At 40.9% G+C, this 26,480-nt stretch overlaps 1 protein-coding gene across 20 annotated transcripts in view; it reads right to left on the bottom strand.

Annotated features, from left to right (window-relative positions):
- Window positions 1-307: 307 nt before the first annotated feature.
- The window catches only part of ATP2B3 (ATPase plasma membrane Ca2+ transporting 3), an 83,048-nt gene continuing 56,875 nt past the window's right edge, over window positions 308-26,480 (bottom strand). For 15 of the 20 annotated variants that reach the window (XM_070935175.1, XM_070935171.1, XM_070935176.1 and 12 more), the window contains 5 exons: window positions 24,019-24,232; window positions 22,334-22,545; window positions 20,808-20,915; window positions 20,039-20,221; window positions 308-631 (listed from right to left, as the gene is read on the bottom strand). In XM_070935175.1, coding sequence (XP_070791276.1) covers window positions 308-631; window positions 20,039-20,221; window positions 20,808-20,915; window positions 22,334-22,545; window positions 24,019-24,232 — 1,041 coding nt within the window. Of the gene's footprint in view, window positions 632-11,557; window positions 11,723-20,038; window positions 20,222-20,807; window positions 20,916-22,333; window positions 22,546-24,018; window positions 24,233-26,480 lie in introns of those variants that run through there. The other 5 variants (XM_070935172.1, XM_070935168.1, XM_070935156.1 and 2 more) reach the window with 4 other exon arrangements.

Below are 26,480 nucleotides of genomic sequence, written 5' to 3' on the forward strand. Positions count from 1 at the left end.
CAAATTAGAGAAATGGGTGGTTTTCCTGTACACTCTCTGGGACTCAGCCCAAACCTCTCGAGTGATTGAAGAAAACTTTTCTCCCCCTCTACGATTTGCTTTCCTTGCATCAAATCAGCATGTCTCTGGTTGCCTGAGCCATCCAATGGCAGAAAACCTTGTCCTTTTCCACTCCACTGAGTCAAGAGGTGAAGTGTCATCTCCTGTCGGCTTTCCATCCTTCCTTAGCTAGCCTACCTCCCAGGAGGAACTGGACACCTCTTGTTGTGAACAAAGTCAATTCAACTGGTTGCATGGTAGGGTTGTGTTAGAGGGAGGTTTCCATGCTGTGGAGTGGGCTAACTGGGCTGCATGAGGAGGTAGGTGTCTTGCTGACATCGGTGCTAAGGTAGATGCCACTGTCAATGGCATTGTTGTTCTTGTTGGGAGATGGTGGGGGACTGGCCCTGAAGTGCTGTCTTAGGGGACCCTCACTCTCCTCCACGTCTGTATCGTCAATGAGAGGAATGTTGTGGATGTAGTCGTTGATCAAGAACTCAGGCGTTGTCATGAAATTATGGATGGAGGTCTTGGTGTCTGGCTTCTCCAGCCCTTCATAGAGTGAACTACGGAACGCTTTCACTACGCGGATCTGCAGAGAAGGCCAAAAGGAAGGAAAAGAGAATCAATGAAAAGTTGACTTAGAGTTGCCCAATGCCAGGCCACATTTGTGGATCTTGCTAATTGTCATCCTTCGCCATCTCAGCTTGATCTAGGAGAAGGCTGAAGAGATGGGATAGGAACCATTAATCCTAAATATAATTTCCACCTCATTCCAGCCACTGTACATAAGGCAGTGCTGACCAAGTGTTGTCAGTGTTGTCAGTGTTGTCAGTGTTTCTCCACTTTGTTGCAGATATCCTAGTAAAGGGGTTCTTGCTCTGAAGGCAAGTTGACACTACAAATATGTGTTAAATCCGCATCATTTTAATTGTGACTTCTCTGATATAATCCTGTGGGGCTGTACTTTAGTGATGGGACTAAAAATTTGTTAGAATTGCTTTCCCTTCCCCATTTAAAACATTGCAATTCCCTTGGGATAAGGAATGACTATTAAGCCAATATAAATATTGTGTCAACATGTGTGAAAAACTTTTTACTAAGGATGCCAGCAACTGAAAGAATACTTGAAAGCTCTATGGTTACCTACCTTCCAAGGAGCAGAAGCTAAAACTACTAAAATAAGCTTGTGAAACAGCAGCTGGGCCATGGGTGACATCAATTTAATGCTGCCATGCCAGATTCTCAGGACCATATTGTTACCTAGCCCCTCTGCGTCCTTTCCCTATTCTTGGTGTTTGTCCAGTGCCCCCCTTTTTTATTGTCCATCGTTTGTCTTGGGTTAATCAGAATTGGTCCTGTGACAAATTCCTTAACATGTAGCTAAGGAGAGAGGAGCCTTCATTGGTCACAAGGAATGAAACAAAAATGGGTGCAGAACTTAAATGAATGAGACATGAATGGTAAAAAAACAGGCATAGGAAATGAGAGGAATATGTGGGCAACTAAATATTATGCTTAGTGACAATCTAGCAATTGTAGAAAACTGTTTATATATGTGTGCTATGTGGTGGTGGTGTGAGTTCAATCTAAAGTAATGGTAGTGAAAAATGAAGGATTTAACCTCATTCAGGAAATGTCCATGTTCTGATTGAAGGATTGGGAATGGTATTTCATACTTGCTTGTGGCTTATTGTAAGCTAGTCTTACTTTCTCCATGCTGGCTTCTTTCCTGCGATCTGAATCTTGCTCTAAAATGGATGCCAGCATTTCAAAACATGGAGAAAAATCTAACCAAATGATCACTAAGAGTCGACCCTGACTGTCTCTTGCTTGTTTCAGCAACAGAAATGTACCTGCTGCTTCTTTTAAGGAAGCACTGGGGAAATTTTATCCCATCTCCATCCCAGTGAACTTGACTGCCAGCTTACATCTCAAGACATTGTGGCTGTAGTGCTTTGTGAATAAATATCTCTGGGTACTTTGCATATAGCATGGAGGTCAATGTCTTATAATTTATGGTGAATTTTGGTGTGGAGAAGGAGGGACTTCTGTCATGCTTCTTGTATAGGACTAGCCCATTTGATGAATGCCCAGAAGGTTGGTGATGAAGAGGAGATACATAAATGTTGATAGGGTTGCATGCTTAATGGGGAGGAGAAAGATTGAGGCAATCCTAGGCAATTGCATGCGTTTGACTGTCTTCTTGCCACATCATGCTTGGGGACCAGGATCCAGCTCCTTTATCAAAACGATGAGTTGGGGAGAATCAACCTGAGAAGTCTAAAAGAGAAAGGCAAAGCCCTCCAAAATTAAGAAAAGGAAACAAATTGCAAGCAAAATCAAATGAAGAACAAAACTCCCAAACTAAAGCAATTTGGAAGCATGCAGTAATGGCAGAAATGTGGGGTCAGATTCCCAAAGGCAATTTACAAGATAAATAATGAAGCAGAAGGAACATGATGTTGGGAAGTTCCTTAATTATCTTTCCTAATCTTCGAGAGAAATATGTGTATGAGTGTGTGTGTGAGAGAGTGGGGTGGGGGGAGAGAGATGAGAGAAGACAAGGGAAAATAAAACATTTAATTCTAAAAGTATTCAGTTGGTTGCCGGGTCTTTATGTATGTATGTCTGCAGGAGGGGGCTATTGCAGAGAGGGAGGGAGGCAGATTGCTGTGCAACCCTGTAAACTGGAGAGACATTACCTTCAAGCTGGAATTCAACAGAGACTTTAGATCTCAAAGCTAAAATTCCCTCAGCTTTAGCCAAAGGATCTGAGGAAATGGAAAGATATTCAGTTTACTTTGCACCATATTTGGAACGACTGTTTTGGCCTTTTAGAGCCAGTTTAGTTTAGTAGTTAAGGCACCAGGCTAGAAATCAAGAGATGGTGAGTTCTAATCCTGCTTTAGGTATGCAGCCCAGCAGAGTGATCTTGGCCCAGTTGTGCTAAGATGAAAGTGACAGCATTGCAAGAATTCCAGCAACTCAATTATGTGGGAGTCAGTTTGATGTAGTGGTTAATGCATCAGGCTAGGAACTGGAAGGCTGTGGTGCTAGTCCTGCCTTAGACACAAAAATGGCTGGGTGACCTTGGGCCAGCCATACATGCTCAGCCTACGAAGGAGGCAAGGGCAAACCACTTATGAAATCTTGCCAGGAAAATTGCAGGGACATATCCAGGCAGTCACAAAGAGTCAACTGTGACTGAATGGCACAAATGAATTTTGGTCCAAGCCTTAAATTAATCACAGAAAATTATTTTGACACCAAAATCATGTCAGGATTGAATTCTAAGTATCTTGCTAATTTTGTAATTCCTTAATAGAGATTGTTCCCTCCGACAATATCTGGTAAACCCTATTTATTTTAATTCAGTTCAGTACCTTGACCAGATAGATTTTATGTTCCATATTGTGAAGTTGGATATAATCTGCTCTGTGATCTAATCCTAGTTTCTGTACAGATATCTTCAAAGTAAATTAGGACATTGATTGTTAAATTGTTCATTTCAAGAGGATTGGTATGAAGCGTCCACTGTTAACTTCTGGAAGGGGAGCCATTTTGATTTTCTGCTTAAACTCAAAATGGCTTCTGTTAATTTTATTTAAGCTAAACATTATTGTTTTGTTTCCTTAATATTTCTTGTTTTCAGATCTGCTGACAGTTCCTTGGATCATACAATCACTTTGAGGATGGTGAAGAACATTTTAGGAAGGGGATAATTTTAAGTACAAAAGGAGAAAAATAGCTGCATGTGATTGACATCAAGTGAATTTGGATCTACAACTCAGAGGGCAGAAGGAGAGAGAAGCATCTGTCAGTTATTAATGATATGCTTCAATTCTTCATTTGCAAAATGGGAAGGAGAAGTGCACCCCTATTTATTTTGCAGAGGTATCTTGAGTTGCCTACCTGCATATATGCCACCTCAGCTAGGCCAGTCTCCATTTGGGAGTGGCTTTGGTATGTTCTTATTATATATGCCTCACCAAACCCAATGGATGGTTGATAGGCTACCCAGTTGGTCTAAACATTTCAGTGGATAGGCTAGAATGAAATGAGAGAATGCCTTTTTTTTCACCCTTAAAATGACTGGAAACATGAAATAATTGTTATTCTGGGAAGGGAGGGAGGAAGGAGAAACCAACCAAAACCAGCATTCCCCAAGTATATGTTCATTTTTGTTGTTGACATCATCAGGCTTGATCCCTAAATCAAGCCATGGACCCTGTGGGTAAGCTGACCTCTTGGAAAGAAGCACACAGTGCTGTGCAAATGGAAGTGCATAATGGTTGGCAGCTGCTGACACATACAGCAAAAAGCCCTGTGGGAGACTTCAAGGTGCATGTGGCAAAAGCAGAGATGTGGGGGGGAGGGGAGAGGTGGCTTTCATGCTGCAAGAAAGTCAGGGCAGGAAGTCCCAGAGAGACTTCAGAAAAGCGGAACGGCACAGACATACAGTGAAAACGCCTCCAGTTACAGCCGCAGGAGAGGAAGAGAAGAGAAAGACCCATGCATTGTTGTAACAGTACAGTAAACGTTCGAGTATTGAGGCCCATCCTTGCTGTTTGGGGGAGGAGACGAGGGAAGAGGGGATAATGAGTTCATGCTCGGCCATCGGGCCCTCTGTCCATGCCTCACAGGCTTCCCTCCTACCCCTTCAGTGGCCAGAAGCGAGTGGTAGGACACAAGAGAAAAGATGAGTCAGCAAGTTGAGGTGAAAAAGCACAAGGTGGTGATGGGGAACCCTTCCAGGACATCCAGTCTTCAGGCACTCTGCAATCGGCATTCGGTTCTTTAGTATTACCCTGCACCGATGCGTTTGGAAAAACTGAGTGGAAGTGTTGCCATCTTCTCCTCATATTTATGTCTCCACTATAGAGGTAAACTGGTTTAATAAGCATTCCTTTCCAGGAAGACTTTAGTTCAGCGCCACCAGCTTTGCTTAATATTCCCCAAGGGAAAGTGATGTGTGCTAAAAGGTCTTACCAGTGTCTGTGTTATTAACTAGCTGAAGTTTCAGATCTGGGTTTAAACAATGATGGGACTTTTGCATGAATTTATGGCCCTTTTCTTAACCAGGGAAAACACCTTGTTGCCATCTCTCATTAAAAGTCAAAGATCAATCAATCTGCCACATTTTAGCTGCTAGGATCTAACATGATCCAGAAGTAGAACTGTGGGCAGATTAAAGAGCAGGACTATTGCAAACAGAGGTTGATTAATTTTGAATTCCTGAACCCAGCGTACATGAGCTCATATCTGAAATAACAATTTTTGCAAGCAATTTTTGCCAGACTCCAATGGCATGACTTCATATTTCTCTTTTAGCTCAGTCTTGAAAATAGCTGCCACTCCTCAGGAATAAAGCAAAACCTGCATGTGACCAGCTCTTCCTTAAAATCCCTAAATTATAGGCAGAGATCCCTAAATGATACAGCCTGTCGCTATTTTGAAGTGATAACTAGGCTGTAATGACTGGGATCTAGCAAATCTCTGGACTGGAGATAAGCTGAACATGCATTTTTAGGAGTTGTTACAAGCTACTTCACCACTGAGCCAAATTTCACAGGAGGTATACGGGACATAGATTTCAGAAAACACACCTCTTCTTTACTATTACAGTGCTACAATATTTGCATGTTTCAACACTTGAAAAATGAAAGGTATGTAAAGCTATTTAAGTATGGGAATCTGGCATGTTATTGCTTAAATTCTCATTAGGGTTTTATTACCACACTCATAAAATTATCTGTGGATAATAATTATCAGTGGTTAATGAAATTATCAAAGATTGAGTTGGCAATCTTTCAGTGACAGGAGCTATACAGGTAGTCCTCGATTTACAACCACAGTTGAGGCCAGAATTTCTGTTGTTAAGTGAAACATTTGTTAAGTGAGTTTTACCTCATTTTATGACTTTCCTTGCCACAGCTGTTAAGTGATAAGTCGGTAATTGATAAGTTAGTAACCCAGCTGTCAAGTGTATCTGGCTTCCCCATTGACTTTGCTTATCACAAAAGGTGATCACATGAACTTTGGACCTAGCAACAGTCATAAATATGAACCTGTTGTCAAGCATCTGAATTTTGGTCACATGATCATGGGGATGCTGCAAAGGTAATAAGTATGAAAAACTGTCATGGGTCACATTTTTCAGTGTCGTCGTAACTTTCAATGGTCACTAAATGAACTGCTGTAAGTCGAGGGCTACCTACTGTATATTTAAAAAACACTGAGGGGGTGAGAATAGAATTTCCAAGTGGTTCATATAGTTGTGGCTTTTGTTTGGGTTTTTTTTTTTTTTTGAGAGGTGCTCCTTTGGGGTGCATATTAAGGTGAAATAAAAACTCAAACACCATTTTCACTATGGTACCAGAAACTATTAGGCAGTTTCATCTTAATTTCTTAGCAGTTTGGCTGCACAGTTTCTGAAACTTCTGGAACTGAAGAAAAAAAAAGAAAAAAAGGGGGGTTGGGGGCAAGGGAGATAAATTAGATCACTTTCTTTGGTATGTGACTCCAAATGAGTCCCTGCTGTGGAAAATGTGGCCTTGTGTAGAGAGAAGATTTCACATATTATAAATTAGGGGTTCTGCTCTTGATGGCATTTGGGGAAATTCTGCCAGGGCTAGATTCTATTGGTGCATGTAAGTGCTCAAAGTCCCCATGAATAAGCAAAAAGCAGCAGTGATGGGATGACTTTAGGAGAAGAAAAATAAAAATAAAAATAAAAATAAAGGAATTGTGGGAGGGAGGGAGTGTTTTGTTTTGTTTTGTTTTTATTAAACATGAAAGGAAATTTCCAGCTGGTATAGAGGTGGTTCCATCCATGACATCTTGGAAGCTGAAAAGCAAAAAGGAAGGGGAACTTCATAAGGGGAGGGTACCCAGGACAGGCACTAAGACAGGAGATTCGTTTCAGGCTCCAGAGAGAAAAGATTTTTAAAATTCTGGTTACTATTAGGACAGCAGCTGTTGTGTCAGGCCAAAACAGTACCTTAATTTGACAAAGCTCTAAGCCAAGTCTAAAGGTCTTATGGCTGCCTTTTTTATTTCTTTGAATAGGTTTATGTCTGCAGTTTATATACAGTATTGCAATTTGCAGTCTTCCAACTGAACACTGCTAGAGAATTTGTGAGCATCCACTAGCCTTCCTTTGTAATTTCTTCAATTTATAATACCTTGATATTGCTTATTGATTAAATGAAATTGAACTATTGTTCTCTGAACAATAAACAAATTATAATTCCTGCTTTTTTAATACACTTTCGAAGAGATAGGGGATTTATGTTTGAATCATTCTTTGATCTTGCTGGTAAAGTGAATGCAATAGGAGAGCTACCAGTAAGTTATTTCACCTATGTACACTCAAAATGTGTCATAACTCAGTTAACAAATGAAATGTCTCTAATGAAAGACGTATTTATTCATTTGAATGCCCCTCTCACAATAGTGACTCCGTTTACTGTGTTGGTGTGACTCCTATCACAATCCACAGTCTATATAGGATTTAAAAGAGGGATTTACTCTGTAATGAATAGACTTATGCTGCCATTGCCTCTCAAAATCATGACCTCTGAAAGTTCCCAATTGAAATAATTCAGGCTTGTGTGTTAAAATCTATCAAGGCTATGAAATAAACAAAGTCTAAAATATTAAACGTCTGCTAAAATAAGGCTATTTGCAAAAAAGTTCTGATTTGAGAAGCAAATCAGCTCCAGCTGGTCCAGAATGCGGCCGCACGGGTGGTTATGGGAGCGACGTGGCGCTCCCATGTGACCCCCCTCCTGCGCGAGCTGCACTGGCTCCCGATGGTCTTCCAGGTGCGGTTCAAAGTTTTGGTTACCACCTTTAGAGCGCTCCATGGCTTAGGACCGGGGTACCTACGAGACCGCCTTCTGCCACCAGTAGCCTCTCACCGACCAGTACGCTCCCATAGAGAGGGTCTTCTCAGGGTGCCGTTGATCAAATAATGTCGACTGGCGGCCCCCAGGGGGAGAGCCTTCTCTGTGGGGGCACCTGCCATCTGGAACGAGCTCCCCCTGGAGATACGCAGGATCCCGGATTTGCGCACTTTCCGCCGTGCCCTCAAAACATTCTTATTCCAGCAGGCTGGTCTGGCCTAACCTCCCTTTTAATTGCTTTTAAATTTGTTTTATAAATTGGGGTGTTTTAAATTTGTTTTTGGGCAAAAGTATTTAATGTATTTTTAAATGTTTTTTAACGTTTGTACTATGTGTATTTTATCTTTTGGCTGTTCACCGCCCTGAGTCCCTCGGGAATAGGGCGATATATAAAGTTTATTATTATTATTAATATTATTATTATTAATACTACTACTACTACTACTACTACTACTACTACTAATAATAATAATAATAATAATAATAATAATAGCCTGGTTCTTTCAGCAAGGAAAAATAGGCTTCATCTGTACTCAATTCATCTGTACTCTCAAAGCAGACTCTCTTTAAAGAGTTCATCAAACAAAATTTCAGCAGAAACTGAGGAAACATTAATTCACCAAATTCTTGGCTATTAGTATTAAAGGCACATGGAGCATATCAGGAAAAAAAGAATGGGAAGAAGGAGGAAGGGAAATAGCTGGAAGTCAGACCAGATTCTGCTTAAATCAGGGGTGTCAAATTCGATTTCATTGAGGGCCGCATCAGGGTTGTGTTTGACCTGGGGTGGGGGGCATGGTCAGGCTGGGTGTGGCCAGCTCAATATTACTCATGTCAGGGACACCTGTGGTGGCTAAGTGCTAAGGCAGGACTTCCCTCAGACCCTCCCTTCCTCTCATTATTTCCTTCCTTCCTTCCTTCCTTTTTCTTCTTTTTCCTTCCCTCTTCATTCTCCTTTCTTCTTCTTTCTCCTCTTTCCTTATTTTTCCTTCCTTGCTTTCTTCCCATCTTCCCTTCCTTTTCTTTCCTCTTTCCCTTTCTTCTTTCCCGTCCCTTCTTGGATGCTCAAATGCAAAAGGGGAAACATTTCTCCTTTTGTTTTGTTTTGCTTTTAGTTTGTTTTGCTAGCCCTCTGCCAGCGAAAATGGAGCTGGGGGGGGGGGGGGCGCTGAGAGGTAAAGTGAGATATTGGGTGCCAAAACAGTGTTACCACATAGGCCTGCTGGAAAGCTCTTTTTTTTTTTCCTGAAACTGCACTGAAATAAAGCATTACATGGGGACTATGACCTCAGAGGGCTTTCTTGGGAGAATGTGTTAATAGACTGCATTCGGACAGTGGAAGCTGCTAATTGGCCTTCCTTTCTGTTTCACAGACCAAAAATGTTTCAATCTATTCTGTGAGCCTGAAAAGACAAGATTCCCCTGTGGAAAATTTAGGGAGGAGAAACCCATTTGCCATCCATAACATGATTCCTAAAAAAAGAAATATAATCATCAGAAACAAAAAGAAAAAGGAACAAAAACAGACAACAGCATTTCCAAGATGCAGAAGGTGGGAAAAGATTCCCAAGGACATTAAAGTGATGGATATCAATTGCCCAAAGAGCGACAGCAGCTCGCTGGAAGGGAGGAAAAGAGTTTAATATAAAGGCAGCCTTTAGAGAGACAGAAAGAGAGAAAGAGAGAGAGAGAGAGAGAGAGCTGCTAAAAGTGCAGCAAAGATGACAAGGCCATACTCGAAGGTTTACGTTGTAGGTTATGCCCCCATTGAAAAGCAAGATCAGTGCATGTCATACCAAAAGGCACCATGAATCTACCACACCACACCACAATGCCGGCATGACCACCAGCATGGCTTTGACTGGTTGAAAGAAAAACCAAAACAAAAGAAATCATTGAAATATTCTAAACAAACCAATTTGCCAAGAATACCTGGGACCGGCAGCTGAAGAACAGGCGGCTTACCTTTGTGGATCTTTCATTGTTGTGCCAAAGAAATGAGAAATAACTCTTTTCAAGTAGGCAAGGAAGAATTGGTACAGTTTCTGATGAGTGATGGGGTGGGTGAGGGAACAGAAAAGGGGGATAAAAGGAGCAGGGGAACCATTTCTTTTCACCGACATACAGAGGAACTGATCCATGACATCACAGAGGTGCCTTCAAGAAACACATTCTTGTCTTTCACTTAAGAGGTCCACTTTCCTGACGCCCCATCCCCAGAATTCTTCCCTGCACGTCTATCAATATTTTAGTCTTTTCCACGGACACCTTTTAAAACACTTAGATGTCCCACCCAAGGCAGCATCTCCATCTACAGAGCAGGCATTCTTTTTCTCAGAATCCATCTTCTCCAAAGGGATTTTTGTTTGCTCAGAAACTTCCTACAATTAACCCATGTTGTTAATGATAGATGAATAGTATCCCCTTTGCAATTTCTTCCACCCTATCTGCTATCTAGACTACAAATCTGAATCAGTTTTTAATCCATTTCACTGTCATGCATCCATCGGGGACCTTAGAACATATTTTCACTCTAAGGTTGTATTAATGCTATTTGAATTGTCATGGCTTCAGACCAGGATTCTTTTAGAGATCTGCACTTTCTACTACTAACCTTCATTACTTTAGTTCATCTGGTCCATCGGAATGTGGGAGAATGCTGTTTCAGTTGTCTCTAGCGAAGATGTGCCCAGAAGCATAAATTTATGACAGCTCTATTTTCCTCCCCCCTCCCCCCTGGGAAAAACATTTGGAGCAAAATTATATCACTCCAAAGATTCTTTGGAGGCAGGCATACCTCTAAACCTGTTTTTATGGCAATTTAGTGTGAAGTGTGGATGGCAAACTATATTTGAATTTGTGGAGCTGTCTCCATGAGAATCTGTTTTGGAGCAATTTCAGTTTATTCTAAAGGGTGCTCTGGTTGCCTCCAGATTTAATCCAGACCAGAATTGCCTTGATCTTCCTATTAGTCATTGAGGCAGGAATATAAAAATCTACTCCAAATGTTTTGTGCCCTGATCTGGAACTTGCCCCTTTGCTCTCTCTGTGCCTCCTTCCCCATCTCTTACATGCAACAGCAAGTGACACACACCAAACAACACAGTAAACACCAATCACTGTCAAAATGCGTGGCTAGATCAAGAAATGAGGCTGGATCCCCAGCTGGTGTCGTTATCCCTTGCTCCCGCTCATGTGAGCGCTTAGCCGCTCCCCTGGCCCAGCCCCACCTCACCAGCTGGGGATCTGACTCCAGTCCATTAAAAACCAGCAGCCACGGAGAAAGTGAACGAGACGAGCAAACCAAGGAGAGAAGGGATGCAGGTGGTTAAAGAAGGAGAGGCAAAGCACAGAAATTGTATGGCTTTATAGAAGTTGAAAATCCGGCCTGGCTGAGACCAGACAGAGTTAAAAACTGAAAGAAATAATATTGCAACAGTGGCTGCAGCAACGAGGGACCGAGGGACTGAGGGATGGGTGGGTGGGTGGGTGGATGGATAGAGAGAAGGAAAGGGATATTGTAGGAGGGGCAGAAATAGAATGGGGTGGGGTGGGGTTTTTTGGTCTTGTTTTGCTTTTTGTTTTAAATCACAAGCAGTAAGAGGAAATCAAGACTCACTCCCGGCACCGGCGCTGGCATTTGCGGCGGAGAGAATTACGTGAGTGGGGGTAGAAATATTGGTTACATCGTGCAGTTGACTGAGGACGGAAGAGCGGCGTCGGACAGCCCCCTGAAAGGAGCCGCTTCTCTTGAAGGTGCTAACTACCTCCATCTGCAGGAGAGAAAATGAGATAGAAAATTTGGGTGGCAGCGGACAGTGGCTGCAAATGGAACAGCCCGTGCCAGCCAAAATTGGCCATGCTGGGTATTTGGCCTCCTGCCAAAGACTGTGAAGCATTATGTGCCAGAGACCAGCTGGTGGAGTTGGCACCACCCTGATGTTCTTTGATGGAGAAAGCAAGTTGCACCAGCAGAAGATCGAGGAAACTGGTCACCCGAAGGCTCCGTTTCTGGATCATTGACACAAAGTACAAACCCATGGTATGTTACCCCAGAATTGTTCAGGGAAAACCAATCACTGGGTAAATAGATGCCAAACCTCCTATTAAGAACAGAGTACAAGGCACACCTGAACTGTCAAACTCACTGCCGGAAGATGTGCTGAAGGGCTATGCTTTAAGATGAATCATAAAGACACATAATTCCACTTTTCTGTATCACCAGGCAAGGAGAAAGGGTTATAAAACATTTCCAAAATCTCAAATTGCTGTGTTTGAATTACTTTATAATTTTGATCTTCAAAAATCCACTCCTCCCTTCTCACTGGTATCTTTTTTTAGTGTGACTAAGGAGTTGCGTATTGAAGAGCAAACAGTACAGAGGAGGTAAAGGTAAATTCAAATAATATCAGGCTTGAGGGATGGCCAAGGATAGGAAGAAGCTTCAACAGCAACTTGGTTGTATTTCAGAGGAGCTCAGTTTATCCTACATTAGTGTTATTCCTTCCTGTTTTCAAATTCAAAAGAAAAACAAAAAGCATACTATTACTATCAATTCACATCTGTGCCCTGGTTTCAAATCATAACTCTGCATGGGTTCAATAAGAATTGAGAAAGATCCAGCTTCCAGAAATCCTAGAATTTTGCAATTTCTTCATTCACAGTGATACATCCTTGGATGGTATTGTGCTTCATTGTTTGACTCTTTCCGAGCATGGATTACTACAGTATATAAAAGGCTACACTTACAATGCGCACAACACTCTAAATTTTCCTACTTGTAAAAACCCACACTTGCTGAGTCCAGTACATATTTTCACTTAAACATGGCTGAAACTTCTCCTGAGGCCAAGAACTCCATCCTGCACGGTCTTCCAGGTATAGAAATAGATTGAACTGGCATTTGAATTTTAATTTGAGGCTGAAAATAAAACAAGGTCTTCCATACCTTGTCCTAAGCAGTTTAGGACAAGATGAGTAGCACCCCCCCAGCTCCCTTTCCCTGCTCACTATTGCTTCACTTCTGCCCTTAAAGCATCAATTTACTCTGCCTAATTATTAGGACTAGGCCTATAATGGAACATTGAGGTCTACTTCCCATGTATAGGAGAGGAAATTCTAATCCTTTTCTTTTCTGATGTTTCCACAGTGTTTTCAAATAAATGTTTAATTTCAAAATGACCTGACATAAACCTGAATAAGCATGATAACTCAGAAGGCCTACTAAATACACTACTTGGGAAATAGCATGAACCTTCTGGGAATCCATAAATCGCTGCAGTGCAAGCTTTGGATAGTATACAGTTATACAATCACTTAGAAAATAAATAAGAGGAAATATGAGGAAATAATATGCCATGGTGTTGATACAGTAAAAAAAATTCTTGGTTCAAAATTAGGTTATGCAAGTATGAACCTTGGAGAAAGAGCAAAGGATTGTAAATTATCAATATGAATAATAGTTAACCAGATATAACTGAAATCTTTTGTGGCTGAGCCCATCTTTATTACAGAATCACAGAACTGGGAAAGGCTTAATTCTCTCCTCTCAATTTAAGAAATTACTCCTTAATCCCAGAAGTAATTCTAATGGGATTCCTGTTTATACATGTGGATAAACCCATCCATGGATAAACCGACTCTCAATTTTTTAAACCAAACTATTTTGAAAAATGTGCCACTATGGATAAGCCTATTGTGAAAATTAAACATACACAAATTTTGTGGGTCAGTTTATCCACAGGGCTTATCTGTGAATATATACAAGATAGACACAGGTACTTTTAAAAAGTTGAGGGGAAAGCCTATTGTATATACTTGCAGATAAGCCCATCTGTAGATAAACTGAACCCAATTTTGGGGATGTATTTTGGCACCACAAATTCTTGGTTTATCTGTGAATATATACACTCTTCGGCTCACTAAGCCAAAATGTTTGGTTTCGTCTTAGCATGAAATATGAAACTGGGATATATGAAACTAGGCAACCTGGTTAGTAAGCCATGTTTTATGACATAGCATGATAGTGACCCAGACATCCCCTACAAGAGGGAAGCCTGGCCCATCTTTCCCTAATCCAAGAAGACCATACTGGCTGGAAATTGTGGTAAATCCCAATTTATCTGAAGTGTGACAGAGAGGATGGCCATATTACATCAGACAGTGCACAAGAAAAACCTGCAAAGATTTCAATAAAAGATTAAAAGAAAATAAACCATCATGTCTTTCGTAAACCCATCATGCATTTTGTGTAGTTAAAAAAAAAAAGAAACCCCACATTTTAATCTAGCTATTATTTCTAGTTCATGCAGATGTGTTGGTTGTAACATATTCATGAAATAGGTAATTGATCTTTGGGCTTCACCATACAGTGAATTGTTGCATTATTGGTGATAGTTTATGTATATAAATACTGAGACAAACATCCCTTCTTATGCTGTAATATCTACTGTGAAAAATGAATGGATCAATCCTTTTGGTGCTGTTTCTCTCTTATTTATGTAGGTAGGTCAGGTTCTTGTTCTTAGATGATGGAAAGGACCTACTTCATCACTTTAGTTTGGTTCACTCATTGTTCTAAGCCAAAATCAAGGAAACCAAATGATGGCTTAGCATGATGCATAGTCCCAGCCATTGTATGCATAAGCTGATTAAAACTGGGAACAACTGAGGAGGATACTGAATGGGTGAGCTTCTTAATTTGCACTATTGACTAGACAAAGGAAAGTATGATATTTCAGTATGCTTACAAAGGATAAGTAAACCTTTTCGTTCCCACACATGAAATAGATTGGTTGGAAAGAGAGTGTACGTCACAGTAAATGACAGCAAAGTTGCATATATGGATATGTTTGTATCCATATGAAAAGGAAATGTGAAGGGGAAGGAGCAACTTAGGATCCACTTTTGTCACCCTGAAACATGTCCATTGTCAGACTCTACCTTAAATTCTAAGCATGAATTTACACCCATTTATTACATGTCTTCCCACACTTCCTGCAAAAAAAGAGAAAGAAATAAAAAGGAAAGGAAGGAAGGAAGGAAGAGAAAGAAAGAAAGAAAGAAAGAAAGAAAGAAAGAAAGAAAGAAAGAAAGAAAGAAAGAAAGAAAGAAAGAAGCAAATTTATGCATTCAGGATATTGATATATTCAGTGGGATCAGTACATAAAACTATCCCTAGCACTTTTAGATTTGAAGGATGTGTTATGTGTACATGTATCCTCGCCCCCCAAAAAATTAGAGTAGATGTTCAGCACTACTTTTCTACGCGTGGGGAAATTTTGGTGATGTTTCACATGAAAAAACTTCTAATGTGAATATATACATATTACTTGCAATGGGACATTATGTAATTCACAGAAAAGCTTGTTCATATGAATTCTACTGAATTTATAAATGGGATGTATTATATCAAGGAACCCCAACTTACTATTTTTAAGAGTAGTCAGGTATGTCACAAAGGAAGAAATAGCTGGGAAGGGGGAAATCTTTTCTTAGGGAACCATACTTGGTGAGGAATTATTATTATTGTTGTTGTTGTTTACATATTATGGTTAATCCAAGATCATAGAAGTTCTCAAAAAAGGAAAGCTTATATGATGCACCCTGTTACAAATATAATTGTGTTTGAGAAGTATTACATTCTCCTCATTCCATATAATTCATGACTACCAATAGTATTTGGACAGTATCACAAAATCAGCATGGCCCAAAGGGAGCCTAGTAGAGAGTGGAATGAATGTTCCCACTGTAAGATATGGCCTGCATCTATCCATGGCACAAACATACATTGACAGCTTTTTTTTATTCCACAGTGTCCCCATGTTGCTCATCCTGTTCCCAGTAGGATTAAGGTATTTTTCTTATATTTATTCTGACACAGATAGCCTCAAGGTGTCTAAAATTTAGTAAGCTTTCTCACCCCTTACCTTGGAAGAAAGTGAGGTAATGGCAGAGACTGGGAATAGAGATAAAATAGGGATTAACAAAGGGCTCAGCAAATATCATGCCAGTATTGTTATCTGCTGACTGGTAGATGGCTGAATAGCACATCAGAAATGGGGAAAGACCCATGAACTTACCAGGATGGGTTTTGCCAAATCACTCTTTGAGCTTTACTTCCCCACTTTTGCAATAGGAAACATGTCACTTATACTGGCATGTACTAAAACGTCTTTATGAGGTCACAAAATTGTTAAATTAGACATACTGTATAGATCCAGATGAATCACTCAGCTTGGAGATATAATATCGGTACAAACCAGTTTTGAATTCTTGATCTCCTGCTGGTGCAAATGGTATGAGCAGGCAGAAGCAGGAGAATTTCCAATTGGATACCAGTGGGTTTTAGTGCAAGGCATTTTGAACTACAGGAACCTCCCTGCTCCCCTCTCCTTTGGTTAATCAGCCTTGTAGAAGCTGTTCTTCTTTTGACTCATTTGACTCAGATGGGTGTGGCACTGTTGCTACAACTTACATCTCAAGGGGATGAAGTTGATTTAGTAAGCTGAGATGAGGGGTCTGCACTGAATGAAAGGAACTGGGGGTTAAGCGTGCCTGAAACATCTACATTCCATCCTGGAAACCTTGGTTCTTACCCCTGAGGGGGAAAGATTGGGAGGGGAGCCAGATTCCTGGGTTCTGTCATGAAAGATGGGGCACATGGGCACCCTTCATTGATGTAAGTTGATTAAGAGCTGTTGTTGGGGAAGGGTTGGAAGACATGATGCTTGGGTGGCAGTCATTTCATTTTAACCATTCAACAGCAATTTTGATACATCACATGCTATTGGTCATTTCTCATCATGCTCCCGGCCAGGGAACATCCTTGATCCAAGAGCATCAACTCTTAAGGCAGGAACATATTTTTACATGCTAAAAGAAAAAAAAAAGAGTTGCAACAAGGCACATGTCCCGCCCCCTCTTTGAGGCAGTGGGAGGAAGTGGGAAGGGATGGGTGGGGAAAGGCTGCAACCAGAAAGCATGTAATTAGAACATAGAAGCCAGACATGGGTGTCTTTGGAATCATGCCGTTCACATGGACCACTGGTGACCACTCATACCTGTGTACAAATGCTATAAATACCCGAGGAGGAACAGCCTACCTTCCGATGAGTTCTGTGTCCTACCCTTTCTCCAGGGATCTGTTGTTCCCTTGTTGTCGGGTTATGATTGCATTGACATTGCCCAAAAATTTATGAGTGCAACTTTTATGCACCTGATAATCCTTGCTTTAATTTTTGTTTAAAAGGAACAATTCTTTATAAGCCCAGGTAAATCAATGCAGATCTTTATAAGCCCAGGTAAATCAAATGAATTATTAATTAGAATGATTTCGGGTTGCTTCCAAACTGCAGGATTCTAAAACTTATTCAGTCATTATTTTTTCTGCAATAAATTATATGCTGAGTGGTAATTGATTTTTCACCATCAGACTGTACAATACTTGTGTGGGGAGATATTTCATTCCCCCCACCCCCAGTCTACTAGAAGATGTAATTTAACTGTGTGGGTAATGGGTAATTTAAGTCATGTATTTATAAATTTAGCAGGCTGATTGGCACAATGTTTCAAGTTTATTGAATTGTATTTTTTTTAAAAAAAGAAAAGCTGAAATGGATTTTAATCCAAATGTAAAGGCTTATTAAAAATACTGCCAAAACAGCTATCTGAAAAGATAATAGTGAAATATATTACTAAGAAAAGAGCAGCATTAACTATCCAAAACATCTCTGTACTCATCAAAGCCACACCTTTTTAAAAACAAATGGGGAATTTGAGAGATTGTGCTGTTGTTCCACTCCTTACAAAATGAATAAAATAAAACTTCATGAATTTTCAAAAGAACGTAAAAGAGGCACAAGAAAAATATATGAGAGCGGGAATTTGAGATAGATGTTTGATAACTGCCCCATCTCCATCCTGGGTAGTAAAGTTTTGACTATATGAATTCCAAAATAAATATCAGTGGGGAGGCATCCTGAACAGAAGTATTTCCAATGGGGTGGAATGGTATCTTTTACATTTTACAGACCTATTTCTTTCTAGACCCCCCCTTTTTTTCTTTCTGTCAAAATGCCATTTCCTCTTAAATGGAGTGTTCTCTCGCTGTATCAGACAAGTTACAAATGCCAGATGGAGCATGTATCTAATCTAAATTTCTTGTGAAAAACTTAGGAACTCTGGCTTTGTGGAGTTTGTCTTACTGATAAAGCAAAGTCCCTGCTTACATTTTAATCTATTATATTGTATTCCATGTAGCTCGCCATCACAAAAGGAAATACTGTATGTGTGCATGTGCAGGAAGATTTCTCCTGCTTCTCATTTGATACTCAAGGATTCAACCAAAAATTGATTGGCCAATTTTTTTTTTTACCCAGAAGGCAGTCAAGATATAGCTATAATGTTTTACCTTCCCCAATATTCTTTCATTTTTCAACTGATAAACATAGATTTCTCTTTCTTATGCAAATATTTCTTTCCTAAAATCCATTTCAGCCAAAGAAAGAAGGGCTTTGAAAGAACCTAAACTGACTTCATATTGTTTTTGTCTCACTACACTTATACAAGGAATATGCCCATTTATGTCTTAGGTACCTATAGTAATACAAGTTGCAAACTGGGCTTGTTTCTAACACTAAGTCCACTTGTGAACTAACACACAAGCCTGCTGTTTGTGATATCCTGACCCTGCACATGAGCAAGAAGTGAAGTAATAGAATAAAGATTCAGCAGGCTGTTATGCGTGAGGCCCCAGCTCTAGTACCATCATGGACATTTGGACCAAGCTCCCCCCAAAAAACAGATACAACATGCCATAGCCAGCATTATATGGCCGCTTTGGACAATACATGTTATGTAGCTCTTACCATTATCATCTTTCTCCATGGAAATGCACAAGCCACATGGTGGGATTTAATAACCTTGTGGTCGGAGCTGAGTCAATTTGTTGCCATACTCATACTGGATGTCCTTGGACAAGACATCCTGTTTCAGCTTCTTTTCTTTCTATGTCTAGCTAATGAAAAAAAGGACTAGGGAAAACATGATAGCAGTGTTCCAATATCTCAGGGGCTGCCACAAAGCACCTGAGGGTAGGACAAGAAGCAACAGGTGGAAACTAATCAAGGAGAGAAGCAACTTAGAACTAAGGAGAAATTTCCTGACAGTTAGAACAATTAATCAGTGGAACAACTTGCCTTCAGAAGTTGTGAATGCTCCAACACTGGAAGTTGTTAAGAAGATGTTGGATAACCATTTGTCTGAAGTGGTGTAGGGTTTCCTGCCTGAGTAGGGGGTTGGACTAGAAGACCTCCAAGGTCCCTTCCAATTCTGTTATTCTATTCTATTCTATTCTATTCTATTCTATTCTATTCTATTCTATTCTATTCTATTCTATTCTATTCTATTCTATTCTATTCTATTCTATTCTATTCTATTCTTCCTTTATCTTAAGAGTATCTAGCATGACCTATTGCTGTATAAATTACTACCACTAACTCTACTACCCTGTTTCCCCCAAAATAAGACATCCCCTGATAATAAGCCCAATCGGGCTTTTGAGCGCATGGCAATAAGGCCAAGTGCTTATTTCAGGGTTCAAAAAAATATAAAATAGGATCTTATTTTTGGTGAAACACGGTACAATTTTTCTTATTGGTACTGGTATTACAATGACTATGGCACTACTGTTACAATTGCTGTCACTGTCTTAGTTACAGATTTGCTGTCTTTTTCGTGGAAAATTTTTAAGTAGCCCAACAACAACCCAAAAATAAATAAAAATCACCATCCCATTTCTGCTTCTATAAGCTGCCCCTATTCATGCATCCAAGTGCGGCATTCATTAGTTTATTCTCTTGAAACAAGGCAGTGTGGAAATGCCTGGCATTAAAGGTCTCTCTCTCTCTCTCCACCAGGCATGAGCATCAGGGTGAATCCACCATGCCCTGGGAAGGGGTAGGAGATAACCAGATGAAAGATTTGTCTTCAAGTCACTGCTAAAGCAAAGGAAGGATTGGGTAAGGGGGTGGGGAGGGAAGCATTAGTCGGAGTCAGAGGTGGGGAGGCTCCTCCTCACAGTCTCATACCTGGGTCTGGATGCGGTTGAGGCCACGGAACCACAAGATCTGGCCACGGCGTAGCTCCCGCTCAGCGTGGTCAATTTCCTCCTCATCCTCAGCCATTTCCTCATCTGTGATCTCATCCTTACCAGGGCCATGTCCTGCTTCCTTCAGGCATTTAAGATGGCTGGTAGGGATGGTGGCAATGACCTGCAGCGGAGAGTAAATACCTAGGCTACTTTTCAGTCTTTTCTCTGTAGAAGATATCTATTGCTCAGTTTCAATGTTTTTCAGAAAAAAAAAATAGTAATAGTAACATGGGGCAACCATAGATCGCTTAATGAAAACAATAGCTCAGTAAACCATGGATGTGGAAAAGACATATTCCATGCTAGGGGCGATTAGGAAGTACTCTAGATTATACTACATTGCAAAAATATACAGCTGTAATAGAAAAGTAGTATAATAATTTTATGTAAATATATAGGGCAATGGGTGAAAAAGAGAGCAACAGTTTTATAAGTCTGGAGCATCCTATCTATGAGCAAATTTGAAATGAAGAACTTTCACTTGAAAAAAGAAGAAGGAAGGTGGGATAGATAAGTATGGGAAGAAAGAGAGAGGTATATAATTCTAAAAAAGGTGCAGCAAAAATGACTAAGAGAAGTTTTTCTTCTCTCCTGTTTCATATTTTTTGGGAGCATAAAACTGAAAACAAGACCTGGAAGGAAATACCAATACAGATGGAGAAATAAGATAGAGCATATACCGGTGTAAATGAAAATGATTTCCTTACCTGTCCCCAGACGAGTTCCCCGAAGCCCACAAAAAGACACCACAGCCATTGCTCTGTATTCAGTGGAGAACAGCTGAATGGTTTCCCCCCAAACTGCACAATGACGATCTGTGGGGTGGGAGTGGGGAGAAGAGAGGGATGGTAAGTTGATAGCCAACATTTTCGCACTAGAAGAGGCTTGCCTGAACAGGACAGAAGGAAAATCTGGGTCAGATGCAAGACAAAGAACAGATAGGACCAGATCCAAGATCCAGATCTGAGGAACTGGATACTCAGGCAAATGTACGAAAAGGGTTTGAAAAAAAAGGACCAAGGGACCAAAATATTATGTGTTGCAGGGCAAGAAGCACCAGAGGTCTAAGGTAAAAGCTCAAAGCAAATAAAATATCTGAGACAAACTGTTTATATACAAATAATCCATGCATGCATTGGGCTGCTTGGGGTAGGAGGGCCCTGGGGGCACTCAGGTATGGGTAGGAACTCCACCCCATTAACCACCTGGAATGGGGTGAAACCGGTGCTGCATCCATTCATTCCTCCCTCCCTCCCTCCACCCACCCACCCACCAGCCTCACTAGGTGGACTAGACCATGAAATCAATGCCACTAGAAGGCTAAAGCTACTTTAAGAGAGATTGGCTATAATATATAATATATATAATATAATCTTGCAAGCCCGATTGTGCTGCCCCTCCTCCCACTTCTTATATTTCCTGAGTCAGGAAAGCATCTGACTGATCCTCTTCCCAGTGTTACCTTAAAAACGGGCTTAAAAATGTCTCAATGTCTATTTGTCCAGGTAAAACATTTGTGCATTATTTCCATGATGCACATACTATCCATCTGTGTATACACAATTTGTATTTTAGTGAATTTGTCTTCTGTCAGCCTTGCTTCTCCCTGTCTTCCAAGTCTTTCCTTCCAGTTGCAGTCCTTACTGTCAGGATGCATGTTTAGGGCAGTTATACAGTATGTCTACCTTGTCTATCTGTGAAGTGTCAGGGACCTTTAATAACTATGATCTACAAAAGCATGCATAAACATTTACATTTCATACAGACACAGATACAGGCACAACACACACACATATCAGTTTTCCTGACTAGCTACCCTTAAATGTGTTGGGATTACCTAGGATGGGAACATTGACCATACTGACTAAGAATCTGAGAGTTGCATGTCAACACATCTAGAGGGCACCAAGTTATGGTGGCACAGTGGTTAGAATGCAGTACTGTACTACAGGGCTAACTCACTGCTCACTCCAGGAGTTCGATCCTGAGTGGCTCAATGTTGACTCAGCCTTCCATCCTTCCAGGGTTGGTAAAATGAGGATGCAGATTGTTGGGGGCAATATGCTGACTCTGTAAACCGCTTAGAGAGGGCTGGTAAAGCACTGTGAAGCGGTATATAAGTCTAAGTGCTATTGTTATTGTGGAAGTCCACAGAAAGAGGAAGTACACGCCTCTTTTCTATCTTTTTCTAACTCCATCCAGCTTTTCACAACTGTTTGCTGCAAGCTTATACCTGTATGCCAAAAGTGCCCAAAACAATGCTGCAGAAGATGGGGTTGCTAAAAATGCCATCAAAGACATTGCGCTCTCCATGAATTTTGCGGGCATTGATCTCATTGAACAGCTGCATCATGACAAAGATGTTAAAGATGATGGTGTAATGCTCCGAGGGTGGAGAATGCAGGGGAGCGTTGCGGCCACAGTCGATGTCAAATATAACCTCTCCTGCGGGGTAAGAAAAGGGGGTAAAGCAATTGCATCACGGACAGAGAAAGTCACTTCCAACCAGCCAAATTCATCCCTCCACTGAAGTTCCAGTTTGGTGTTATACCGAATGGACAAGTAAGCTCCCACCCCCAGATTCACTCTTGCTGCTTACCTATCAGCCCCTCATGACAGACGACAAGCTGCCAGCCCAGACATTCAAATCAACATGTTGGGATTGGAATCCTAGATCTTCTTGAGAGATGCAAGACTTCTTATTAGGAGGGATCTTACTTTAGCATGTAAAAAAAGGGCTTCTCCCTCAGCCCCTCCCTTTCCAGGGGGAAGAGCTTTGGTTCTCTTGGAAACGGCAGGCAGTACTCCAGGAGAAAAGGAATACATAGACGTGTGTTATGGTGGGTGGGAGAGAAGGAACTAAGATTCTCCTTCAGCTCTGATTAGAGTGCAATTTCCAGTTAACTGTTGAATCTAAAGGAATTTGATTCAAGCCCAATCTATTCTTTAGAGCAGGGGTGTTAAATTCAAAGCCCGCAGGCCAGATCTGGCCCGTGGGATGCTTAGATCTGGTCCGCAGGGCTGCCCTGGAAACAGCGAAGGGTCGGCCCGCAGTGCTCTGCCAGTGAAAACAAAGTTTGGGAGCCTGTTTTCATTGGCAGAGCAATCAGGCCCCCATAAGCGCTCCTGACATGAGTGATGTCAAGCTGGCCCTGCCCACCCTGGCCACGCCCACCCCTGCCCCAGAGTTCAAACACAACCCTGATGCGGCCCTCAATGAAATCGAGTTTGACACCCCTGCTTTAGAGTAATGGGGAAAAGGTTAGCTAAGAATTCTGCTAAGTTTAGTTTTACTGAATGTTCATCATTTCTGGTATCTGTTGTTTCTGTACAAGCTCAGTCGCTTGGGGCTTTGTAACTTGGAACTTCTTTACATCAACTTTGTAACTTGGAACATCTTTCCTGCTTCCTAGTTTAGAGGAGCAGCCTCTTCATCAGAACTTTCTAGTAGCTCTTTCAGAATGCTGACCGTGGTTTTAGAAATTCTCTGTTTTTATCCCCTCCATCGCTAATTGTGTTACAAGTGACTATTTAAAGTTGAAAAGAAAATTTTATTTCCTCCTTTCCCCCCCAACTAAAGTTTGATTCTATTCATACCTTGTGAAGTTGAACTCTTCCCCCCCCCCCATCTGAATGCCCCAATGCTACAGGACAAACAGATGGCGCTATGGAATTATTTTTCTCCCCTTTCTCTCATTCCTTCCCTTTAAATTTAAAAAAAAAGGTAGCACAGGTTGTAAAACTCTTGTCACACATGCCAGGGATTAGGGATAAAATACCCCTGGAAGAGAGATGTGACAGTCATCACTACTGATGAGGCAAAACTAGGCCATAGAAACCCAGAAAATTTCTGGGACAGTAAGTGGAGTTCTCCAACCTTTTACCCTCTACCCTTCTATAGTTCACTTATAAACTCACCCACAAAGAGGAGAGTGAAGATGATAATGAGCTGGTACACAGCATGGCCCAAAATATTCTTCATCATGGTCCGGGATATGAGGGGTTTGTTGCGTCCATAGGGCTTACGCAGCAGCAGGGCCTCAGTTGGGGGCTCAGTGGCAAGTGCCAAGGAAGCAAATGTATCCATAATGAGGTTCACCCACAGCATCTGTACTGCCTTGAGAGGAGAATCCTTTAGGAGAAATTGAGAAGGAAAATTGTAACATCTCCAGGAAGTGAAGGAAACATATACCCATCCACCTCTAGGTATACTAAGCATACTCTATCCACCTTAAGATACCAATGGACTTGCTTAGAAATGAGCAAACTTTTTTTGTAACACAGTCAGCACTAGTCAAAGTTTCTGGTACTTGGGGTGTATTAGGTGAACTTCATCAATATATTGATGTATGTATCATCACAGGGGGCATTTCTAGACAGAAGATCTCAAGAGAGATTGAGGCCTTGTGGGAGAGCAGCTATGCTATTCTATGGTAATCAAAATTCAGAAGGTATCTGGTAGCAACTTTGTTAGGCAAAAAAAGCTGCTATCAGACTACTTTTGAATTTCAGCTTGGGTCTGTGTTTCAACTACGAGTGGAGTTTATGAATAGCTGTCTCAAAATCAAAAGGAGGAGGAAATGGAGAAGGAGAAGGAATCCATCAAGAATGAAAGGACAAAACAAGTCAAGTCTTGCTTTCCTGAATTTACCTGTTGATAGACAGCTCCAAAGACTCGTCCTTGTGCTCCATTTTTATTCTTTTATTTTAAACTGGATTGAATTGGATAGTCCTTTAAATAGAAGATGACAGTGAACAGAGTACTGTATTGTACAGTTTGGGAGTAACTTGCAAGGTACAATTGACAGGTAGGGAGAAAGTTAACTCTTTCACCTGTGATATCTCCTGCCTGTTATTTCCCTCTGGAAATCTCTGCAGTATCATTAAAATCAACAAGAAGTTGGGAACCAAGTGTCTGCCTAGAACTGAGTCACTCTGACTCTACTTTGGAGATCTGTGAGATATACTGATACTAGAGTATAAATCATTGGGCTAGATTAGCCAGAACAATGACCTGGTGTACAGATTTCAAATGTTTATTGATTCAGTCTGCTTTTCACAGTCTCATTAGGATCTGGTATGTAATAATCTGGATTAAAAGAGTGATTCAGTACAACAATAATGCAAATGAAAACGCCTTTACTTCAATAATTGCAGCATGTTTCTGTCACTGAGGTAATAAACAGATTCTTTCCCTTTTTACGGGAGAAATAGGAGGATTGGGTGCAGTGCCTATCCTTGTTAGCACAATTCTTGTGCTCCTTTCCTTGAGTGGTAGAGCAGAAGGACTAAGGATGCTTGGGGGTGGGCCAGGGGGAAGAAGATAACTACTTAGATATGTCAGTGAGGACTCAATCATCTAGGCCAAAGGTATCTAAAAAGTTGAATCACGGAAACTGGACCAAAATTTGTTAATCTGAGACATTTCGTTTACCATCCAGAAAACTTCCTCAGTCAAAAAATAAAAAAATTAGGCAGAGATTTTTTTTTACATTTTAAAAATTTTTTTGACTGATGAAGCTTCCTGGATGGGAAGGGAAATGTCTCAGATTAACAAATTTTGGTCCAGTTGCAGTGGTGAAATCCTCCAAGGTTTGCCACTGGTTCGCTGCATGCGCATGTGCAGTGCGCACCAAATGTGCACTTTGTGTGGAAAAAGGAGGCTTAAGAAGGTAAGTAGGACAGCGAGGGAGGGAACAGCTGTGCCGCGTGATTTAGATTCGCTAGAAAGCAGGATTTCCTGCTTTCTAGCAAATAAAAATCGTGCGGCACAGCTGAATGTTGGAAATACCGGTTGGGATGAACCAGTAGCATTTTTTTATTACTAGCTTTTATTACTACAGGTTCACCCGAACCTGTGCGAACCGGTAGCATTTCATCCCTGTTCAGTTGCCATGATTCAACCTTTTAGATGACTACTTAGTGTGGCAGATGATCGGGAAGAGCAACCAACACACCCACTATTAATATTGGGGGCTGCCGGGGCTCATTCTGCTCATTTTAATATGGCATAAATTTTCATCATTTTTTAAAAATGCTTTATAGTCAGATTAATAGTATACATTTGCAGATGTTCATCTAATTATTTTTACACACACATACAAACACACACTTGTCTTTTCTGAAATGAAAAGATGATAAATGCATTTAGTTCAGAGACTAAAATTATGAAAGGTACTACTAACTGGGAGGTAATCCAGGATGTCTCCAGAGCAGGGGTCTCCAACCTTGGCATATCTATCTATCTATCTATCTATCTATCTATCTATCTATCTATCTATCATCTATCTATCTATCTATGTATATAATGATGGCTGTCTGTGTGACTGTCATCCCCGCTCTTGAATCCTCCCATCACCCAAGTTCGTTGCTATAAGAGA

The sequence above is a fragment of the Pituophis catenifer genome, unplaced genomic scaffold (assembly GCF_029215685.1).
Source record: "Pituophis catenifer annectens isolate HBS135680 unplaced genomic scaffold, rPitCat1.0.hap2 SCAF_2, whole genome shotgun sequence".
NCBI lineage: Eukaryota > Metazoa > Chordata > Lepidosauria > Squamata > Colubridae > Pituophis > Pituophis catenifer.